Raw genomic sequence first — 18,870 nt, 5'->3', positions numbered from 1 at the left:
CTGGTGGAAGAGCAGCACACTGAGAATCACAGACTTCATCAAGACTTCATCTCAAGTATTTGAACATGAAAGGGGAACAGTTAAATGTGTACTGTATACAATGTTGGTAATTAATATGTCTTGAGCATCACTGGGAATTACCAAAATTCACACACACACATACACACACATACACACACACACCCACACACACACACACACACACACACACACACACACCTTTACTGAAGACTGCAGATCCGAGACCGTCTGAACACGGTTTCCTGTATCTGGATCCCAAAGCTACATGATATTAAGAACAAACACTCACAGTTTTCATGTCAGAGAATTACTTGTAAAAACCAAACCGCTCTGCTAACTTATTAAGGGACAGCAGCAACTGAGTTGGGTTAGCTAGTTGTGTGATAGAGTGACTGATAAACTAAAAGGAACAGAGCTTTTGCAGTCAGGGCCCGAGGCTCTGGAACGATCTGCCTGAGGAAATCAGGTCCAATCAGTGACTTTCTTTTAGTACCTTCTTAATTTCAATTGTCTTTAAAGTCCTTAAAACATAGTTTTACTCTGTATTGGTGTACCACTTTATTGTTTCTTTGTATTTTACACACTAACTGTTTTTATCTGTGTGGTTGTTTTTTTTGCCTGATGATTATAAGACTGTGTTGTATTTTGCTGCCACTGTGAAGCACTTTTTAACATGGATTTTGAAAAGGGCTCTATAAATAAAGATTATGATAAGTATTTTTGTATTATTATTTGTATTATTATTAGCGAAAAGTGAAAGCAAAATAAATTCTTTCCACAGTTGACCGGCAAGAAAAAAGCTGTGAAGAAGCCAAATATGGATAAGGTGAAACGCCAATTTGTTTATCTTAACTGTCAATATTGACAAAAGCATGGAGAAAATATTTGAATAATCTAAACTGTAATACGATCTGAAAATCACATCATTGTTTGGGCTAGAAAATTATAGGAAACTTTTGACTACTAATAAAATAGCTATACTTTTGTATGGTCGATTTCTCGATGCCCTCCTGCCTCTTAAAGGCATTATAAAAGATCTCTTGCTAAGAACAAGACATCCCTTAACAGTTCTACAGCTGCCCAGAAGGTCACTATATCTGGGTCAAGGTCTGGATGTGTTGGAAAAGGATACACTGACTGATCGGTCAGAGGAGGCTGTGATGAGAGAGGTGTGCGTCAGGTCCTCTTGGGTGATGGTGTATGGCACCAATGCAGTGATCTGCTGAGTGTGTCCTCTCAGCTCCAGCAGTCGCTCACCTGTCTTTAAGGCAACCATACAGAAACACAGAACAAACACCTAGGATCAAATCCTCAGCAGAAATGCACACAGGAACCCCATTAGAAGACACTCATCTCTATTGATTGTGTTTGATTGGCTGCCATAGCAACCCCACCCTTAAAGTAAAACCAGTATTAGTGTCATTAAATCTTTATTTGAATGTAAAAAAGAAAATGAATTAAGTTTGTTCAGACTGATATACAGACTGGCCCAGAAATGAAAAGAAACCAAAAGGAGCACTGGCAGAATTCTTTTTTTTTTAGCTCAACAGCCAATGAAATAACAACCCTTCCTTCCGTCCTCCTGAAGCAATTTGTTGATTAGCTAGAATTATTTATGGCTCAGTCTGAACCATGGTTTATCCCATTTAAAGAGACCGGAATATGTATGTACAGCAGAGTTTCATGATTGACCTGACAGAATAGAAAGCTAGAGGATGGGGAGGAGACATTTTCTGAATTTGACAAAACTTGTTAAAAATCATTAAAAAAAGAGCAAACACTCTGGGCAAAATACTTGAGGTTTCCAAGCCTATTTCTACAGTTCACCATCAATACAAAAAAACATGCAACACTTCCTGTTTAGCAATGGTACCAACTACAGCTGAAACATCTCATAGTCCATTGGGCCCTGAGGGCATATTGTCAAAGAAATAGACAAGTACACCAGACAACCTCCTTACATTTATGAAATAATGACATATGTTCACCTCAGGAACACCCGAAGTACCAGACAAAAAAAGCAATCATACCAATATTACCTGTGTCATGTTATTACTGCATTTATACCAGGGATAAGAAACGGTTCAAAGAACGAAAACGAAAACCGGTAATGAACAAAATTTTGTGATGAACGTAATCGAAAACGGGAATAAAAACAATTTCAGCTGTTCCGGAGTGAAAACAATATTTTCAATTTTAAATAAACAGTTAATAACGTTATTTTTCGTTCCAAATAACTTTTCTTGAAATATTATGGAAATAAAATTATTGTTAAAATAAATCTTGAAATAAAGGTTTATTCCGGAAGTGATGGGCTTGGCTACCTGCCCGCTAAATGTTACCCAGACCGCCTGGCTGAAGTGAAACTACTGTTGACACTAGCGAGCTGCGAGTAGCCTAACAGATCTGCAATGATTGTGCTGCCTGTGCCCGTTACCTAGGTCAGTGTAGAGCGTGCCTTTTCGTCTCTCAAATATATCCTGTCTCCTTTGCGCAGCAATCTGAAGGAGAATGTTTTGGAGGACATACTTTTCCTTAAACTCAATAAGTAATTTGGTATGTAAGCTATCTGTTGTCCATTTCAAATAGGCTAGCTCTCGAGTTAATAGAAGAGAGTAGGCATAGGCCTCTAGGTATGGACATGAGTTGTGTTTATTTTTCGCGTAATGGAGAACGTTTTGTTGGAGATGCTTTCCGAATTTGAATGTAGGCCTAAATGTGACCGGCTGAGTTTGTTGTCATTTTGTTTTGAATAGCCATGGGTCTTAGCTCCTGCATTTTCTTGCTTTCCTTTTTTTGAACGGACTTCAGTTCGAAAGACATGTTTGCGTTTAAATGGTCCTGCAGCCTAATTTCATGTTGCCGACTGGAAACAAATAAAATTGAACTGCAAGGTGATATAATGTTGTTTCATTATTTATTATAAGTTGTAGGCAAACTCTGTTTCAACAACGTTGGAAAAGGGCGCACTGCATTTAGCCTATAGGCTATCGACCGCACCCGAATAATGACAAACATTAAGCACACCCCCCCCCCATGACATTTTTGAAAGGACATTAGCATAGGGAACACTGGAACGGAACAGTAAAATAACGTTTCTGGTCAGAACAAAACGAAATGAAAAATATTTAGTTTTTAATCCCTGATTTATACTATAGGTACTTTTGTAAAATATGATTTTGTGACCTCACCTCCACGTTCCACACCAACACCAGACCATCATCTCCTGCAGAGGCAAACCTTCGAGCAGAGACATTATCAAAACCAAGGTTAAATTCAACATATCTAAAGACACATCAAAACCATGGTTCAGTTCAACATATCTAAAGCAACATCACATTTTGAGGGCTGTGGTCAAACTATGCTGCTCTGTAAAGAAAGGTTGCTTGTTTCTACACTTTCTTGTTTCACTGATTTAGATTATTTTTTGTTCCATGACCTTTCAGTCAGCTGCTATCCAGCTGTTACATTTTGAGCAAAATGAGTTCCACTGAACACTATGGACCCAGTTTCTTATTCAAAATAAGTTGAGCAAGGCACCTAACCCCGATCACTGCTCCCCGGGCGCCACCAAAGGCAGCTCACTGCTCCGGGTTAGTGTACTTCACTTCACTGAGTGTGTTCACTGGGTGCTGTGTGTGTCACTACCAGTGTTGGGAGTAACGCGTTACTAAGTAACGCGCTACTGTAATTCCACTACTTTTAGCGGTAACGAGCCGGTAACTAAGTATTCTTTTAAATCAAGTAACGCAGTTACAGTTACTGAAATTTAAGTGAGTTTGTTACCCGCGTTACTATGCACAAGGCTGTACGTACACAACTGTGTCTCCCATTTTCCAGGACCGCTTACACACACACACATTGCACTTGCATACAATCACGCAAGGATATACAACCGCAATTATCTCCCATTCTCCACGGCCGTTAACACATGTAATCGCGCATACATATGGAAAGAAGGGTAGGACACCGATCGTGGTTTCCAACATTTATTGATTAACCAGAAAACGCGTGGAATGAATTACCACCTGTTTACGGTGTTCGTGTCCTTATCTTGCCTGTCGGTGCAACGGGGAAAGAAGCGCCACCGGGACCAGTGGGAACTTATATACACAGTTCCTACCTTAATCAGGGTGGGGATTCCCTGTTGTGGCTATGGAGACAAGATAAATGGGTTGGCCAACTGCATTTGAATACAATGTCGTATTTTACATGCCAGCGAGTAGGATGTATTTTAAAGATATTATTCTAATGATATATTTAGCATATTGTGAATACTGTGAGGGTGTTTCAGGGTATTTGGTTAACTGAACCACTAATTGATTATTTTGTATCCCCCTACTTTTTATATGGTGTTAATACTGTAGTTACTGTAAGCCAATCACTTTAACTTCATTGGGCCTAATGGAGTAAAAAAAACACTGTTAAATGACTTAGACAGTTATTTTGTATTAAGTTAATTGTTAAAGGGGACTTTTGTACTACTGCTTGATTTGACTGTTCTGTAGTGTTCATATTCATGACATTAAACGTAGATATAAAAGTAACGTAAAAGTTACTTTCCCTAGTAACTAATTACTTTTGATATACAGTAACTGGTGAAGTAATGCAATTACATTTAAAAGAAGTAACTAGTAACTGTAACTAAGTACTAATTTTCAGTAACTTGCCCAACACTGGTCACTACCCTGGATGGGTCAAATGCAGAGGTGGAATTCAGAGTGTGTGTGTCTACACCACCTCTGCCATAGAGTCACTTTCACTACTTCACTGCTATTCAAAATAAGTTCCACTGAACACTATGGACACATTTTTTTATTCGAAAATGAGTTCCACTGAACACTATGGACACAATTTCTTATTCAAAATAAGTTCCACTGAACACTATGGACCCAGTTTCTTATTCAAAATAAGTTCCACTGAACACTATGGACCCAGTTTCTTATTCAGAGCACAATGCGCAGCATTTCTTAAATGATTTTGCAGATAATGGAGATAGTGGGGATAAACTAACTTCTAACAACGGACTGGAGTAGATCATTTGTTAATGACGCAGTGAGAACCACATTTTATGTTTCAAAGGAACATTTTTTATGTTTTTTTGGTAAAGCAAAATATAAAATAGAGAAGCCTCCTCTACTATAAACAAACGTGTGTATAACTTTGACGTGATCACAGATTGTACAGATTTCATGGACAATGTCAACGAGAAAATACACACGTACTTACAAAATAACTTGCTGTGATTATTTAACGACATTCATGATCTGAAGGCTTCTTATAGATATTTTACAACATTTCACAAAGAAATGTGAGCAGGGTTAGGCAAACTCAGAGTTAAATGTCTCCCATGTGTCTCCCATAAGTGTGTCTTGGGTGATTTGATACAACTCACCTGAAATCATCAATTTGCACCAGATATCTAACAATGTCAAAGTGTCCCTTCAGCACCTGCAGCTCGGTGAAACAGTTTTTGGGCTGTTCCTCCCCACTGAACAGAACTGAATTCTTCTGCAAGACATGAAAACAAACCAGACAGAGATGAATGAATGGACTATGAAACGATACATTATTGCAGTCTGGAGATGGGACCAAACTTGCATGTTGTATGTGCAGACAAAAATAAACCTATTCTTATGTGTGCAGTGTCCATTGACTTTTTTTGCTATGGGTACCGAGATGTGTGTAATAAAGGTAATAGTCAGTGGGCTGAGACCGTCTATCTTGCTTAGTTCTCAAGTTGATAGTTACCCTGCAGCTGTGAAGCTAATTTTTTGAAGGAAGCTGAACCAGATAATAAAAAACATATATATGTTTCCAACGCGGGAAGTTGCACATTTAATAGTATTTTACGATTAAGTTCTCAAAAATATCATCAAAAGTTTTCCGGCGTGACGTCCAATCAAAACCGCGGATTGGGGTATTTCAACCAATTGCGTTTCTCGGTGTCGCATCGTCACACCAGGAAATGCACATCGACTTCATATCCCACTGGAAAATAGCTGAGATACAGCTTTGAGGTAAGAATTGTTTAACTTCGAGTGGATATTTCAACACATGACTATTTTTCTTGTCATAAATGAAACCTGTTTAATGCTACATGTTGTTAATTTCGTCAGTATAGGGTGTGAAACATTGATTACAATAGACGTGAAGCGAGATCCCCTCTCCTCATATGAACATGGCCATAGGCGTCTACTGAACAAAGTCTCTCCTCCCGTTAGTCCAAACGACGAGCTTAATTACAACAGTCATACAATTTAAACATTGACAACTGCGTAGCACTTCTGTGAACTAACTTATGTCAAATAATATCTCTACAGGTAGCATCTTAGGCTACAAGAAAAAAAACATGACATCCATCAGATCCCTCGCCCATCTGACTGGTGCAATATATGCCACTTACTCTCGGTAGGCTATTTCATATTTTAATTGTTTATTTTTGTTCATGCATATGAGGCAACCAGCTGGGAGTAAACCACATGGCAACACAGACAACATGTAGACAACAAACTCATGCCAACATAATGCATTTACTGTGATGCAGTTTCACATGTAATATGACATGGTTTGTAAAGCAATGTTTGAAATTGCAGTTGCAATACAACAAAGTTATTTTCAAGGGATTTAGTGAAGGTGGGGTCTGTTGTAAAGGTGACCACGTTCAATATAGGCCTAAAGTGCTGGGGGGAAATCCTTTTGTATCCATAGTACGGCCCTTGGGGCTTTATAAAAAAATTGAAATGACATTTAAAATGAATTGTTCCTCACCCCTGTTGTAATCCCCTGCTATATTATAGTATATTTTTAACGAAGTCCTTTACGTTCAGGAACAAAAACATTGCAGCTGAGTGGGGAAATCCAGAAACCTCCCCCCTGAGGTGATCAAGCAGTGTCAGTGTGGAAGCCATGGACCTTAATGTCTCAGTAATGAAGGAGTTTCATCTACACCATTTCTCTGTCATGTCAATGTCTTTTATGAGTTACTTGCTCAAACCCTGTTGGGTACACAGACCTCATATAATACAGGCGAAAAGGAAATCATACTCTGAGTAAACCTTCACTGTCCTTGGCTGCCTTTTCTTTCTTCTTTCGTGCTCTTTCAATGTGTGCTTTGGTGAACAGCATGTAACATTTGCGGTGGTATCCTAATGCCATATTAGCTGGAAATTCCTGGTCTTCTTCCAGATTTAAAGCCTCTAGGGCATTTCTGGCCACTTCCCAGGCACTAAATGTATACAGCACTTAATTTTGTCCCATTTTGCTACTGCTAGCATTCCCACGTGTATGCAATACATGTTATGAATTCATGTTGTTACATTGTTTAAGGGATAGGACCACCCATCATGTTAGAGTAGGCATAGCCTTATGGTTAAAAAGTCAATTACTTTCTTAATGTATGATAATGCAAATTAAGTTCCCATTTAATAAATAAATTCAATTTTGTCAAGTGAATTTTGTGTGCTTGTGTTTTTATCAATATATTAAGTTGGCTCTGGTCTGAACTAAGGCTATGCCTTATGAAACCATATCAAATATGTGTAGTAACAGTTTTAGAAAAGCAATAAGCCCCGCGAGTCCGTGCTTTGCGCTGATTTTAGAATAGGTAAGGGGGTTTTACTTTTTAACCATAGAAAATGATTGGAAACGCAAAGATGAGGCAACATCACCTACTCCAAGACTTAAAGTAGAGAAAATGTTGTTTTAACATTCAGTAATAATGTATTACATATTATAGATAATGTGCCTTATCTAAAATATGTCACTCCAGTTGCAATCTCCCCTGGAGAGAAGAGTATTTGGTAAGGTTCAGCAAGAATTATTTCTCCAGACAGCGACACCCGAGGTTGCTTACGTCTTGTTGTCATTGAAACGCACGGTCTCAAATAGTTGCCCTGAAAATTCGCCCGATCAAAAAACAGAGACTTTACAACGATATGTTCGCCAAATGTGCACAAAACGAAGGTGGAAACAAAGCAAATACAGTTTGGTGTATTTTTATGAATCCATCCTTAAAAAATGGGCTTCACAGCTGGACGGTAAGTATTAAATTCACAATTCGGGGGTCCAGCCCACCACCTATAATGTGTCTTTTAACAGAAGAGGTATCAGTTTTTTTCAGATGGAAGGCAATGGTACAAGCAGAACACAACTGCGGGACTGTGGGAGTATATTTTGAGAGTGAAGGATGGTAGAGAACGAAGCAGGAACATTACAGAACCACAGAAGTCAACTATAAAGTAGTAATGGAGCAGGAACCATTACAGAACCACATAAGTCCACTATTAACGTAGTACTGGAGCAGGAACCATAACAGAACCACAGAAGTCCACTATTAACTAGGGATGGGTATCGTTTGGGTTTTTTCCGATACCGGTACTTAACCGATACTTTTAAAACGATACCGGTGCCTAAACGGTGCTTTTTTTTTATTAAAGACATTAAAGGCTTATTTATTGCCAAGGCAAATAGTTTTCTTCAAATTTAACAATATATTAACTGTTTAAGGTATACTATAAATAAAAATAAATAGAAAACACTTGGCTTCAAACCTTTTAACTTCAAACTATGAACAATATATTAACTTTTAACAACTGTTTACAGTATACTTAAATAAATATAAATAAATACAAAACACACTCTGTACACACACTTCACACTTCAGTAATTCTTTTGCAGAAATATGAGCATGTTTGCCTTTAGAGTAAAAAAAAATATTATTTTGTTTGCATTTATTTAAACCCACTGGTTTCGTGAATGTGTACTGCCCCTTTAAGAGTTTAGGTTCAGGGCCTCTTGCCTTCTCTCCCATAGACATGTTCTCTCCCCCCTTTACAATTTTGTTGTTGCATATGCTGCACGTCGCGTTGTTTGAATCTTTTTGTGCGAAATACAGCCACACTTTTGATCGTTTACCTTTCGGCATTTTCTCCGTTATATTGATGGCTAGCTCTGTTTGTGCTTGCTCTGTGCAAGGCTGCCTGCTCTTCGCTGTCATTAGACTGTTGCAATGTTATTGTAGCGTCCGAGTTAGTGCTCTCTTAAGAACTCACATTGAGAAGGAATATCTTTGGATGAGACGGCAGCTCTCCGTTTAATAAAGCGTATCCAACTTCTGCTAAGTACAACCACACTTATCTTGAAACCGAAACCACACACAAGTCAACCCATTACCATGGCAACTCCTCAACACAAATCCCGTTTCCACTAGTCCCATATGGAATGCTACATTATCACCAATGAGCGTGAGCGACACAGGCGAGAGTCTACATTGGGAGATAGAGCAGTTTTATATGTGCCCCACGAAATCTGTTTGCAACCCAAAAAAGTATACAGATCGTACTCAGAAAGATCTACGCCACTAACGTTACTTCTCGTTAGCTATCGCTAGTTTTGTTAAATTATTATTTTTTTAATAAAAAAAAAATAATAATAATCTGCTCAGGCACCGAAAGGAAGCACCAAAATCTGCGTTGCATTTCGGTGCGGGTAGGTACCGGTTGTATGGAACCGGTGCCGTATTTGTACCGGTTCTCGGTACCCAACCCTACTATTAACGTATGATTGGAGCAGGAACCATTACAGAACCACATAAGTCCACTATTAATGTAGTAATGGAGCAGGAACCATTACAGAACCACATAAGTCCACTATTAACGTATGATTAAAGCAGAAACCATTACAGAACTACATAAGTCCACTATTAACGTAGGAATGTTTTGCTACAGTAAAATTTTCTGGCCACTTGTTGGGACTGAGAGACCATTTAAGATGACGTTGTGTGACACTGTATCTAGGGGTGGGCGATATGGCCAAATCTTCTATCACTTTCTTTTCAATGTTTGTTTATATGTTAACGCAATAATGACGAGAATTTTTTTTCCTTATATGGCCACATATAAAAATAAGAAAATTAAGAAGTTGGCCATTACACATAGGCTACGCCCCATTGACCGCTTCAGCCAACCGATTTTGTTTTTGTTTTCAAGGGTTTATGATCTACGTGGAGTTCCAATACGTTTTGTCTCCATGTTACTTCTAGATAGAATCTAGATAGTTTAGCTATAATCGCCATAGACAGTGTGTTCCGAACCTACACTTTGCACAGGACCCTGCAATACAGGGCCCTGACATCTACAGTGCACTCCCCATCGCTCAAGGGGTGCTTTATCAAATAGAACACTGACGTTAAGCACCTGGTGGAAGTGACGGACGCAAATCTGCTCGCGATTCCCGGGAAAACTAAATAGCCAGCTATCTTGCATAACTGCCATGCAATTCTAATAGTAATGCTACCTAGCTTGGTATGCTAACTGTCGGTAGCCTATACATCGTGAAATCAACCAAAACACTGATGTCACCGGCTTTAATGTTAGTAGTACATTTAATATCAGTACAGTTGTTTAACACTGTCCAATGACTGACATAGCCATCTGTAGTTTATTTAGATGCACCTTTTTCGGACTAGCCACAGGCACTGGGTGGGGGAATAGCCCGATAGCTTAGCATATCTGCCATGCAATTCTAATGGTAATGCTACCTAGCTTGGTATGCTAACTGTCGGTAGCCTATACATTGTGAAATCAACCAAAAATACTGATGTCACTGGCTTTAATTTGATAATGGCATGTTAGTAGTACATTTAATATCAGTACAGTTGTTTAATTACTACATTTACGGTCTGTAGCCTGGTGATCTACAGCCTCTGCCACCCTAGCCACCGTTAACCATCATGTCCGCCATTGTTTTCCTTATAAAATGAAAAGCTAGCTTTGGCTCCTCCTCTTCTGTATGTAGCCAAGATGATGGCCGTTGGGGCGAGTAGTGACCATCAAATCACACTACATAATTTGACCGTTTTAAGGGGATGATACGGGCATTTTCAGTGCTCTGCATTCTGCTGATTTTGTCAGTGTGACCCCCTAAGCCCTGAAAGTCGGGGCTCGAAGGGCTCAAGGGGTCGATACGGAACACACTCATATACACATATGCTATATGTCTATGATAATCGCTGCTAGACGCTACTAGACGTTACTGTTCTTCTGCTCCAAGAGCTCCTTCATTGGTGAGGTGAAGACTGTCCTGTAAACAAACGCTAGTAAACGATGGAGCTGCGGTTTTTCTGGATAAAAAGCACATTAGCGTTTACATTTCTCAACCGATTTTGTTTTTGTTTTCAAGGGTTTATGATCTACGTGGAGTTCCAATACATTTTGTCTCCATGTTACTTCTAGATAGAATCTAGATAGTTAAGCTATAATTGCCATAGACATATACACATATGCTATATGTCTATGATAATCGCTGCTAGATGCTACTAGACGTTACTGTTCTTCTGCTCCCACAGCTCCTTCACTTTGAAATACTGAAAATAAATCTAGACCATGGGTTTTCAACTGGTTTTGTCCCAGGGACCACCATTCTGACTAGAAAGTAATCCACGGCCCACTGATGTGCCTGCGTGCGTGCGTGTGTGCGCGTTCGTTCGTGCATGTGTGGGGAGAGGGGAGACCTGTCAGTGTAATATCTGGGCATGGTGAAGTCCACACAGCCTGTCTATTCGTGGCGAAATGGTAGACAGCGAGAGTCTCATATCATTCTCTTGTCCTGTACTTATTCTTTAAGTACGCAAAAAAAAATGCTCTCACACAGGTAGTTTGAAAGTTTGCAAAATACACCTTATTGCTTTTGCAGCAAACTCTGGAAATTCGGTCTGGCAACTTATCCAGAACTTAAGTCATATGAAAATCACGCAATGCATTAACATCAGCAAAGCACAGGCTACATTCTTTTTAAGCGTGAATAACCTTTATATTATTTCAGACATATTTTTCTTATTTCAGACATTTTGAAGAGTGATCTGGAAATGTGTTGTAATATCAAAGCAAATATTATTATTATTATTATTTTATTTAAATCGCGGACCCCCTGCAATACCTCGGCGGACCACCAGGGGGCCGCGGACCACCGCTTGAAAACCCCTGATCTAGACTATCAAAAAAGTGCATCTTTAACTACTAATATTTGACCATCATTGAGAAAAATAGAACAGAATCTGAAAATAAATCGCTACACTATACACTTTTCAGACCGTATTTTTCAGTAGATTGAATCTTTCCCAACAGTCGAGGACTACTCAACAAGTAGGCAGGTCATGTGCTTAAAAATTGTACTAGCTATCGTATTATACGGCTCTTTAGAATATTCAAAAAAGTTCAGTTGATTTGAATGGGCCACCCCAACGTTTTCACGTCTGTAATGTTATGAATTTCACTGCTGCGAAAAAGTTATGACCGCTGTCATTGGCAACAGGTTTAGTGCATATAGTGCATTCATATCTTTCCGCTAGTAGTCCGGTCATTTAACGTAACGAAAGTCAATAAGAGGATGGAGTATACCGCGGCTAGCCTGGATACCAGCCCAAACCCTGCCCACAAAAATTTTGGTCAGGGAGATTTGGTCTGGCTCTGAGTTAGTTGGGAGAGAGTTTCATCGGACAGATAAAGCCGGACCAATCAAATTGTCAGGGCGGGCTTTATACGATGATGGACAGATTATCAAGGGGTACATTCGAAATCCTCCAAAAGATGGCGGCGTATCCGGCTTGTAAGTGGGACATATTTTATGTAAATTATGCTATCTACACGACTTTTTTATGTCTACATTGACTCGGTTAGTTGTATATGTGCAACACGAATGTTGCCGAGGATTGTATGTCTTAACTGAAGCGCTCTAGACCAGTGGTTTACAATAGGTGAGGCGCGCCAAAGAGTCGCAGGGGAGGCGCGAAACAAGCGAAGAAATATATTTCCGGTTTCTGCAGTTAACTCATTGTTCGTGCTTGCGTGTTTGAACAAGTTGGCCCAATGAAAAATGCATCGCTTTCTGATACAACAACCGAAGTCAGCAGAAAGGGAGGAGCCCACAAAAAAACGTAGGAAATATGATCCCGATTACTTAAAAATAGGGTTTACATGGTCGGGTTCCGAGAGCGCACCTCTGCCACAATGTGTGGTGTGCAAAGAGGTTTTGGCTAACGATAGTATGCGGCCATGCAAACTTCGCCGTCATATGGAAACAAAGCACACGACTTTAGTTAACAAGCCACTGGAGTTTTTTGAGAGGAAACGTGATGAATTGCGGTCACAAAAAGCAGTAATTCGTTCGTTTGGCACCACTAACGTCAAGGCAACTGAGGCATCTTATTGAGCTGCTCTCCGTATAGCAAAGGCAGGCAAGCCCCATACTGATGGAGAAACATATCTGCTCCCTGCAGCTAAAGAAATGTGTTCAGTGATGCTGGGAGAAGCAGCTGCAGCTAAACTTGACACGATCCCAGTATCTGACAACACCATCCAGCGACGAATATCCGACATGGCTTACGACGTCAAAGAACCGGTGGTGAACAGTGTTCGCAAAAGCCCCATACACGCCATTGAACTGGATGAGTCCACTGACGTTGCACACTGCGCTCAATTGATGGTGTACGTCAGGTTTATTGAAGAGCTAAATGTGCGTGAGGATTTTTTTTTTTGCATTCCCTCCCTGCCCGCACAACAGCAGATGAACTTTTCAAGGCTCTGAATGATTTTTACCAGGCCGAAGGCCTTGAGTGGAGCCGGTGTTGTGGCATATGCACGGATGGAGCAAGGGCCATGACAGGCCGTCACAGCGGTCTTGTGAAACAAGTGCAGACCGTTGCCCCGGCCGCTGTCTGTAGACACTGCATCATTCATCGCCAGGCTTTAGCAGCAAAAAAGATGCCCAAAGAATTGCGTGCGGTTCTGGATGAGGCAGTGAAAATTGTGAACACAATTAAATCACGTGCCTTAAACGCACGTATGTTTAGAATCATGTGCGATGAAATGGGCGCTCAATTCAAGCAATTGCTCCTGCATTCCGAGGTGAGGTGGCTCTCTCGGGGTTAAGTCCTCACCAGGCTCTGCGAGTTGCGAGAAGAAGCCTTCCTCTTCCTCACCGAGATAAACTCCCCAACTCGCAAAACATCTGGAAGACATGAACTGGCTTGCGCTGTTGGCTTATCTGTCTGACATTTTCGAGCGGATCAACACCCTGAATACTTCTCTCCAGGGCAAAGAGTGCAATGTGTATACAGTACACGACCAAGTGCCTGGCTTCATGAAGAAGCTGGATGTGTGGTGTGCCCGTATTGGAAGGTGCTCTGCTGAAATCTTCCCGACATTGGAGGATACGCTGGAGAAGACAGCGCAGCCGCTCAGCTCTGTGAAACCGGTCATCAGCGCGCATCTGAGCGGGCTGCGTGACCAGTTCAGAGAGTATTTTGGAGAGGAGCTGTCATGAGCGAAAAGTTCCGGGCTAGCCAAAAGTTCCGGGTGACGCAACAGAGACCGATCAGCTGTTTTTCCGGGTAGCGAGAAGTTCCGGATGACGCAACAGACGTGATAAAGAATTTTAATATGACACCGAACATTACTAGGGAATTACGGCGATAAATACGATCAAATAACTTAATATCACCGATTCTGTTCATTTAAAGCTCGCTTTGGACGTCTCAAACTTAATTTGGATCGCGGACTTCACTGTTAAAGACTAGTTTGGCTGTGAACACAAAGCTATCGTAGTTGTTCTTAAACTTTATGTATTAGGTAATTGATTAGCTTAGACTACAGTATCTTGACCTAGCTGTAATCTCACCAGCGGTACATACACGAAAACGTTAATAACTTGAATGACTGATAAAGGATATTACACATCACAAACACACGTAATCGATGTTTTTTTTGTTTGAGAATAACGTAATTGGTTAACTTATTTTACGCGATCTAATTGACCTAGCTGGCTATACAGTGTTTGGTTAGCTCAGGCTAGCTATATGGTGTTTTGGTTAGCTCAAGCTAGCAATCTCACAGACACACAATTGATGTTTTGGGGGAAATAAGGTAATTGATTATCTTAAATGAATGCATGCTGTTCACTTGGTCATTGTCATTAACACATTTTATTAACCCGTTGTGTTGCTCACACGACTAATTAGACATGGTCAATTATGTTAGCTAGGAGTATGGTGTTACTAGTTAATGAACTCCGATGAAGAGGGATGCAGTGCAGGAGTTTGTGTCTCACGGTCCTCATACCATGTGTCAGAGGAAGGAGCCCACCACTTTATTTTCATGAATCCTGGACTTAGGAAAACTCATCTCTGTCGAAGTGTCAACTTTAACAGCAACCCACACGACCTCCGGTCAAGGTAAGTTGATTTACTTGCTTTGCAATTACAGATACAATTTGCATTTAACACGGTTCATTCACGTAAACGCTGGATTTAATTGTGTGTTAACTTCTGTCCACATGTTTACCAATCCAGGTAGGCCTACTTATGGAACAGATGCACATTTTGCAAGGTGACAAGGACATGGTCATGGTCAACATCGGAATTTGCCAAGCCACATTCCGAGACTTAAACGGTCAACTGAGTTCATCTGGATGACCGATGATGTAAGTAAAACTTTTTCAACAACCGAATGAAGTCTTTAGAAATGTAATAATGTAACACAGTATCATCGTAACTGGCAATTTAGCGGACAAATTGGTCTTGCACCACGAGGATGCATTTTTCAACTGGCAATTCAACTTTAGCATTATTTTGATTCAAACGTAAAAGGTCAATACTTGTTTTGACAGTGGTTCTGAGCAACCTAGAACTTGAAACTAGAATTGCTATAATTATGAGGCTAGTTGATCACCACTGACAAGTACAAAAATGCTTTGTCAAAGTCAGAATTTCTTATATAAGCATCTTTTCAAGCAACCTTTTCATCTCTACAAAAGGCTTCAAATGATTTTCAATTAGTAACTTCAACCTAGACACAGTTGCTATGGTAAGAGCAGGTGCAAACACTATCTGCACACTCTCTATTATCTCAATGATCAATTTCACATATGCATTGACTTCCAAACTCTCCAAAACAAATGGCAATATCCTCAACAGGACAAGCATCTGCCCAGATGACTGTTTTAGGTTACCAACACTTGAAGTTAATGTACCAACAGAAATTGGGTATGGCCGATCTCTTACCTCTAGAGGGGAATAAGGGAAACCAGAAATAGCAGAATTCACTGAGTCAAGACCTGTCTGCCTAGACTGAACAAGATGATTCACACTAGGGCTGGGGGTAAACGATTATTTTCAAAACGATTAATCTGGCGATTATTTTATCGAATAGTCGACTAATCTAACGACTAATTGGACGATTAGTCTAACGATTATTTTTCTGTTGCTCGATTAAAACCATAATGTATCTCAAATAAATACCCCAAAAAATCTTAATAATATACTTTAATGAGCACCGTTTTGCACAGCAAAAGTCCAACAATGCATTTCATGTTTATCTAGAGTTCACAGTAAAAATGTTTGGTACTCAAATGAGCCCTATCACATTTGGATGTGGTGCTCATTAATTTAAATGTTTTCAGTGCTTATAAAAACATTCATTCATTGATGAGCATTGCGCACCACCTTATGTGCAGCCCTGTCCTGGACATTGCTTGGCTGCATTAGTTGACATTGGCGATCTAACGTGGTGGTGAATCATGATTCATACTACAAGCTGGCCAACGTTAGTCTAATGTTATGTGTTTGACTCGTAAATGACCACAGCATGAGTTAGCTCTCTGTGCCGTTTGTTGGTGCTTGGTTGGCGTGTCCTGCAGCCGTAAGTTAACGTTTACCAAACTGACACAGCTGTCTAGCCGCTGCCGCTATAGTAGCTAGCTAAGGTAACTACTAGCAACCAAGCACGAACAAACTGCACGGAGAGCTAAGAAGATAGTTAGCTAGCACCACCGAAGTGCGCAGAGCTCAAGCTACACAACACACTGAACAAACGTTAAATACGAGACAATAGGGTGCGTTTGAGAATGGAGATAGAAACGCACCCCATTGTCTCTCGTCAAGGGGACAATAAGTAACGTTGGTTACATTAATTTAACGTTTGTTCAGTGTGTTGTGTAGCTTGAGCTCTGCGCACTTCGGTGGTGCTAGCAAACTATAGCTCTCCGTGCAGTTTGTTCGTGCTTGGATGCTAGTAGTTAACGTTAGCTAGCTACTAGTGTGTCAGTTTAGTTAACGTTAACTTACGGCTGCAGAACACGGCAACTAAGCATGAACAAACGGCACAGAGAGCTAAGTCATGGTGTTGGTCAGCTTATAGTATGTATCATGATTCACTACGTTAGATCGCCAATATCAACTAATGGCGCCAAGCAATTCCCTGGGTTTCTGCTCTCTCAGTCCTTGCGCAATGTTTGTTTCTGTTTGGGTCAACCACGTGTATGTGGCGAAGCGTCGACGTAAAAATATGGCGTCGACGTAATTTTGAAATCGACGCGTCGACGTCATCGACGCATCGCTACAGCACTAATTCACACGCATTTGATTTTTCAATGCCCTCCAGAATTGCATGCATAATGTTTCTATTCATAATTTTTTCACACTGTCTGACATGTTTCACCAATGTCCTTTTATGCATCCTCATTGAAGTGTGACTGCATTTCCTCCATAGCACAATACATTGTTTTTCCTCGGTTAATAGTTTGCATTTTACCACCACTGTACAATGCATCCACGTCTCCCTTTATTCTATTCAATATTACATCTACGACAGATTGACGGAGGTCTGCTGATCTAGCCATGGCAAGTAGCCTAATAACAACCAGTTTAGACCTGTAATTTGGATTGAGGGTGTAGTACAATGTTAACAATTTGTTTTCTGATGCAAAGGATCCTAGTGTTTTACAGATCTCTCTTTCATCCGTGTACAAAACAATCTGCAATTAAGCATTGCTGTGTCTAGCCCAAGTCAAGACTTTACATTGCCCACCCCCCTCCTCACACTTTGCTTTACCTCCAATTCATTGTCGATGTTGTACGAGCTCCCTTTATGATGTTACCTAAGTACTAGCTTTGAGTCTTTGCTACAGTGCAATATTAAATATGTTTGTGGATAATACAATGGAAAACTTTACCCCATTGCTTAAGAGAGGTGGCCGTTCAACTGTATGGACATCTTGGGGGATGATTAGACACAAACGTTATTTAAGCCCAGCCCCACTAATTGGCATGGGTTGGTCAAAATAATAGAAACACTCGTCAGTACAAGGCAGTATTTGTCTTTCATAGGTATATCTTATGCTTAGTACTTATTGTTAAGTTATGTTATATTATGTGGAGTACTTATATGTTATGTTATGTCTTGTTATGGTAGTGTGGTACGGTGTCCTGTCCTAAGAATTTCAGTGCCCAGACCGACTCTGTTGTTCTGTGCATCTGACAATAAAAGACTTGACAATACAATTCAATAGCACTACACACTGCAGCCTCTTAAAAAGTGAAATGGTCTTTAGTGTATCATGTGAACCATCTTTTCCATTAAGTAGTAGTTTGGGGTGGCCATTATGTGTGCTAACTTCTGTATGCATGCTTCCAAATCCATCAGGTACTGACGCAACAGATCCACAATGCTGAACCAACAAAGACGTGGTCAACGTGCTCTATCAATGGCGTGGTGCTACTGCCCTGTCTCGTTGGTCTTGGCTCTCCTGACCGTGGCAACTTTGCTTTTTCATTAACGTTGTCTTGTCTTCTCTCACTAACACCCCACCCATAACATGTACCTTTCAACTAAACAGGTCTTGCTTTGAATAGTGTAAGTTAGCAGGTTTTTAAAGCAAGTATATGCTTTGCAGTTTGTCTTGTATATTTCCACAGGTCTACAGAATTAAACACATTAAGTCTCAATTCATTTTGACTGACCACAGCCTGCAAGACCCTCCACCTGAAGACTGGCACCTGGTCACTTCCACTTCCTG

General features: G+C 40.3%; 1 protein-coding gene and 1 long non-coding RNA gene across 2 annotated transcripts in view; one reads left to right on the top strand and one right to left on the bottom strand.

Annotated features, from left to right (window-relative positions):
• The window catches only part of wdr41 (WD repeat domain 41), a 55,848-nt gene that overhangs the window by 22,466 nt on the left and 14,512 nt on the right, over positions 1-18,870 (bottom strand). Inside the window, exons 2-5 of the mRNA XM_080848098.1 lie at positions 5,417-5,532; positions 3,213-3,261; positions 1,154-1,282; positions 220-282 (exon numbers count right to left, since the gene is read on the bottom strand). Coding sequence (XP_080704224.1) covers positions 220-282; positions 1,154-1,282; positions 3,213-3,261; positions 5,417-5,532 — 357 coding nt within the window. The remainder of the gene's footprint in view (positions 1-219; positions 283-1,153; positions 1,283-3,212; positions 3,262-5,416; positions 5,533-18,870) is intronic.
• Positions 5,983-7,057, top strand: LOC308371961. The gene is made up of 3 exons (XR_013968815.1): positions 5,983-6,041; positions 6,345-6,432; positions 6,852-7,057. It is a non-coding gene; the product is annotated as an uncharacterized lncRNA (long non-coding RNA).

Source organism: Sprattus sprattus (genome assembly GCF_963457725.1).
Source record: "Sprattus sprattus genome assembly, chromosome: 11".
Lineage (NCBI taxonomy): Eukaryota > Metazoa > Chordata > Actinopteri > Clupeiformes > Clupeidae > Sprattus > Sprattus sprattus.
This window is presented reverse-complemented; position numbering and strand designations above follow the sequence as displayed.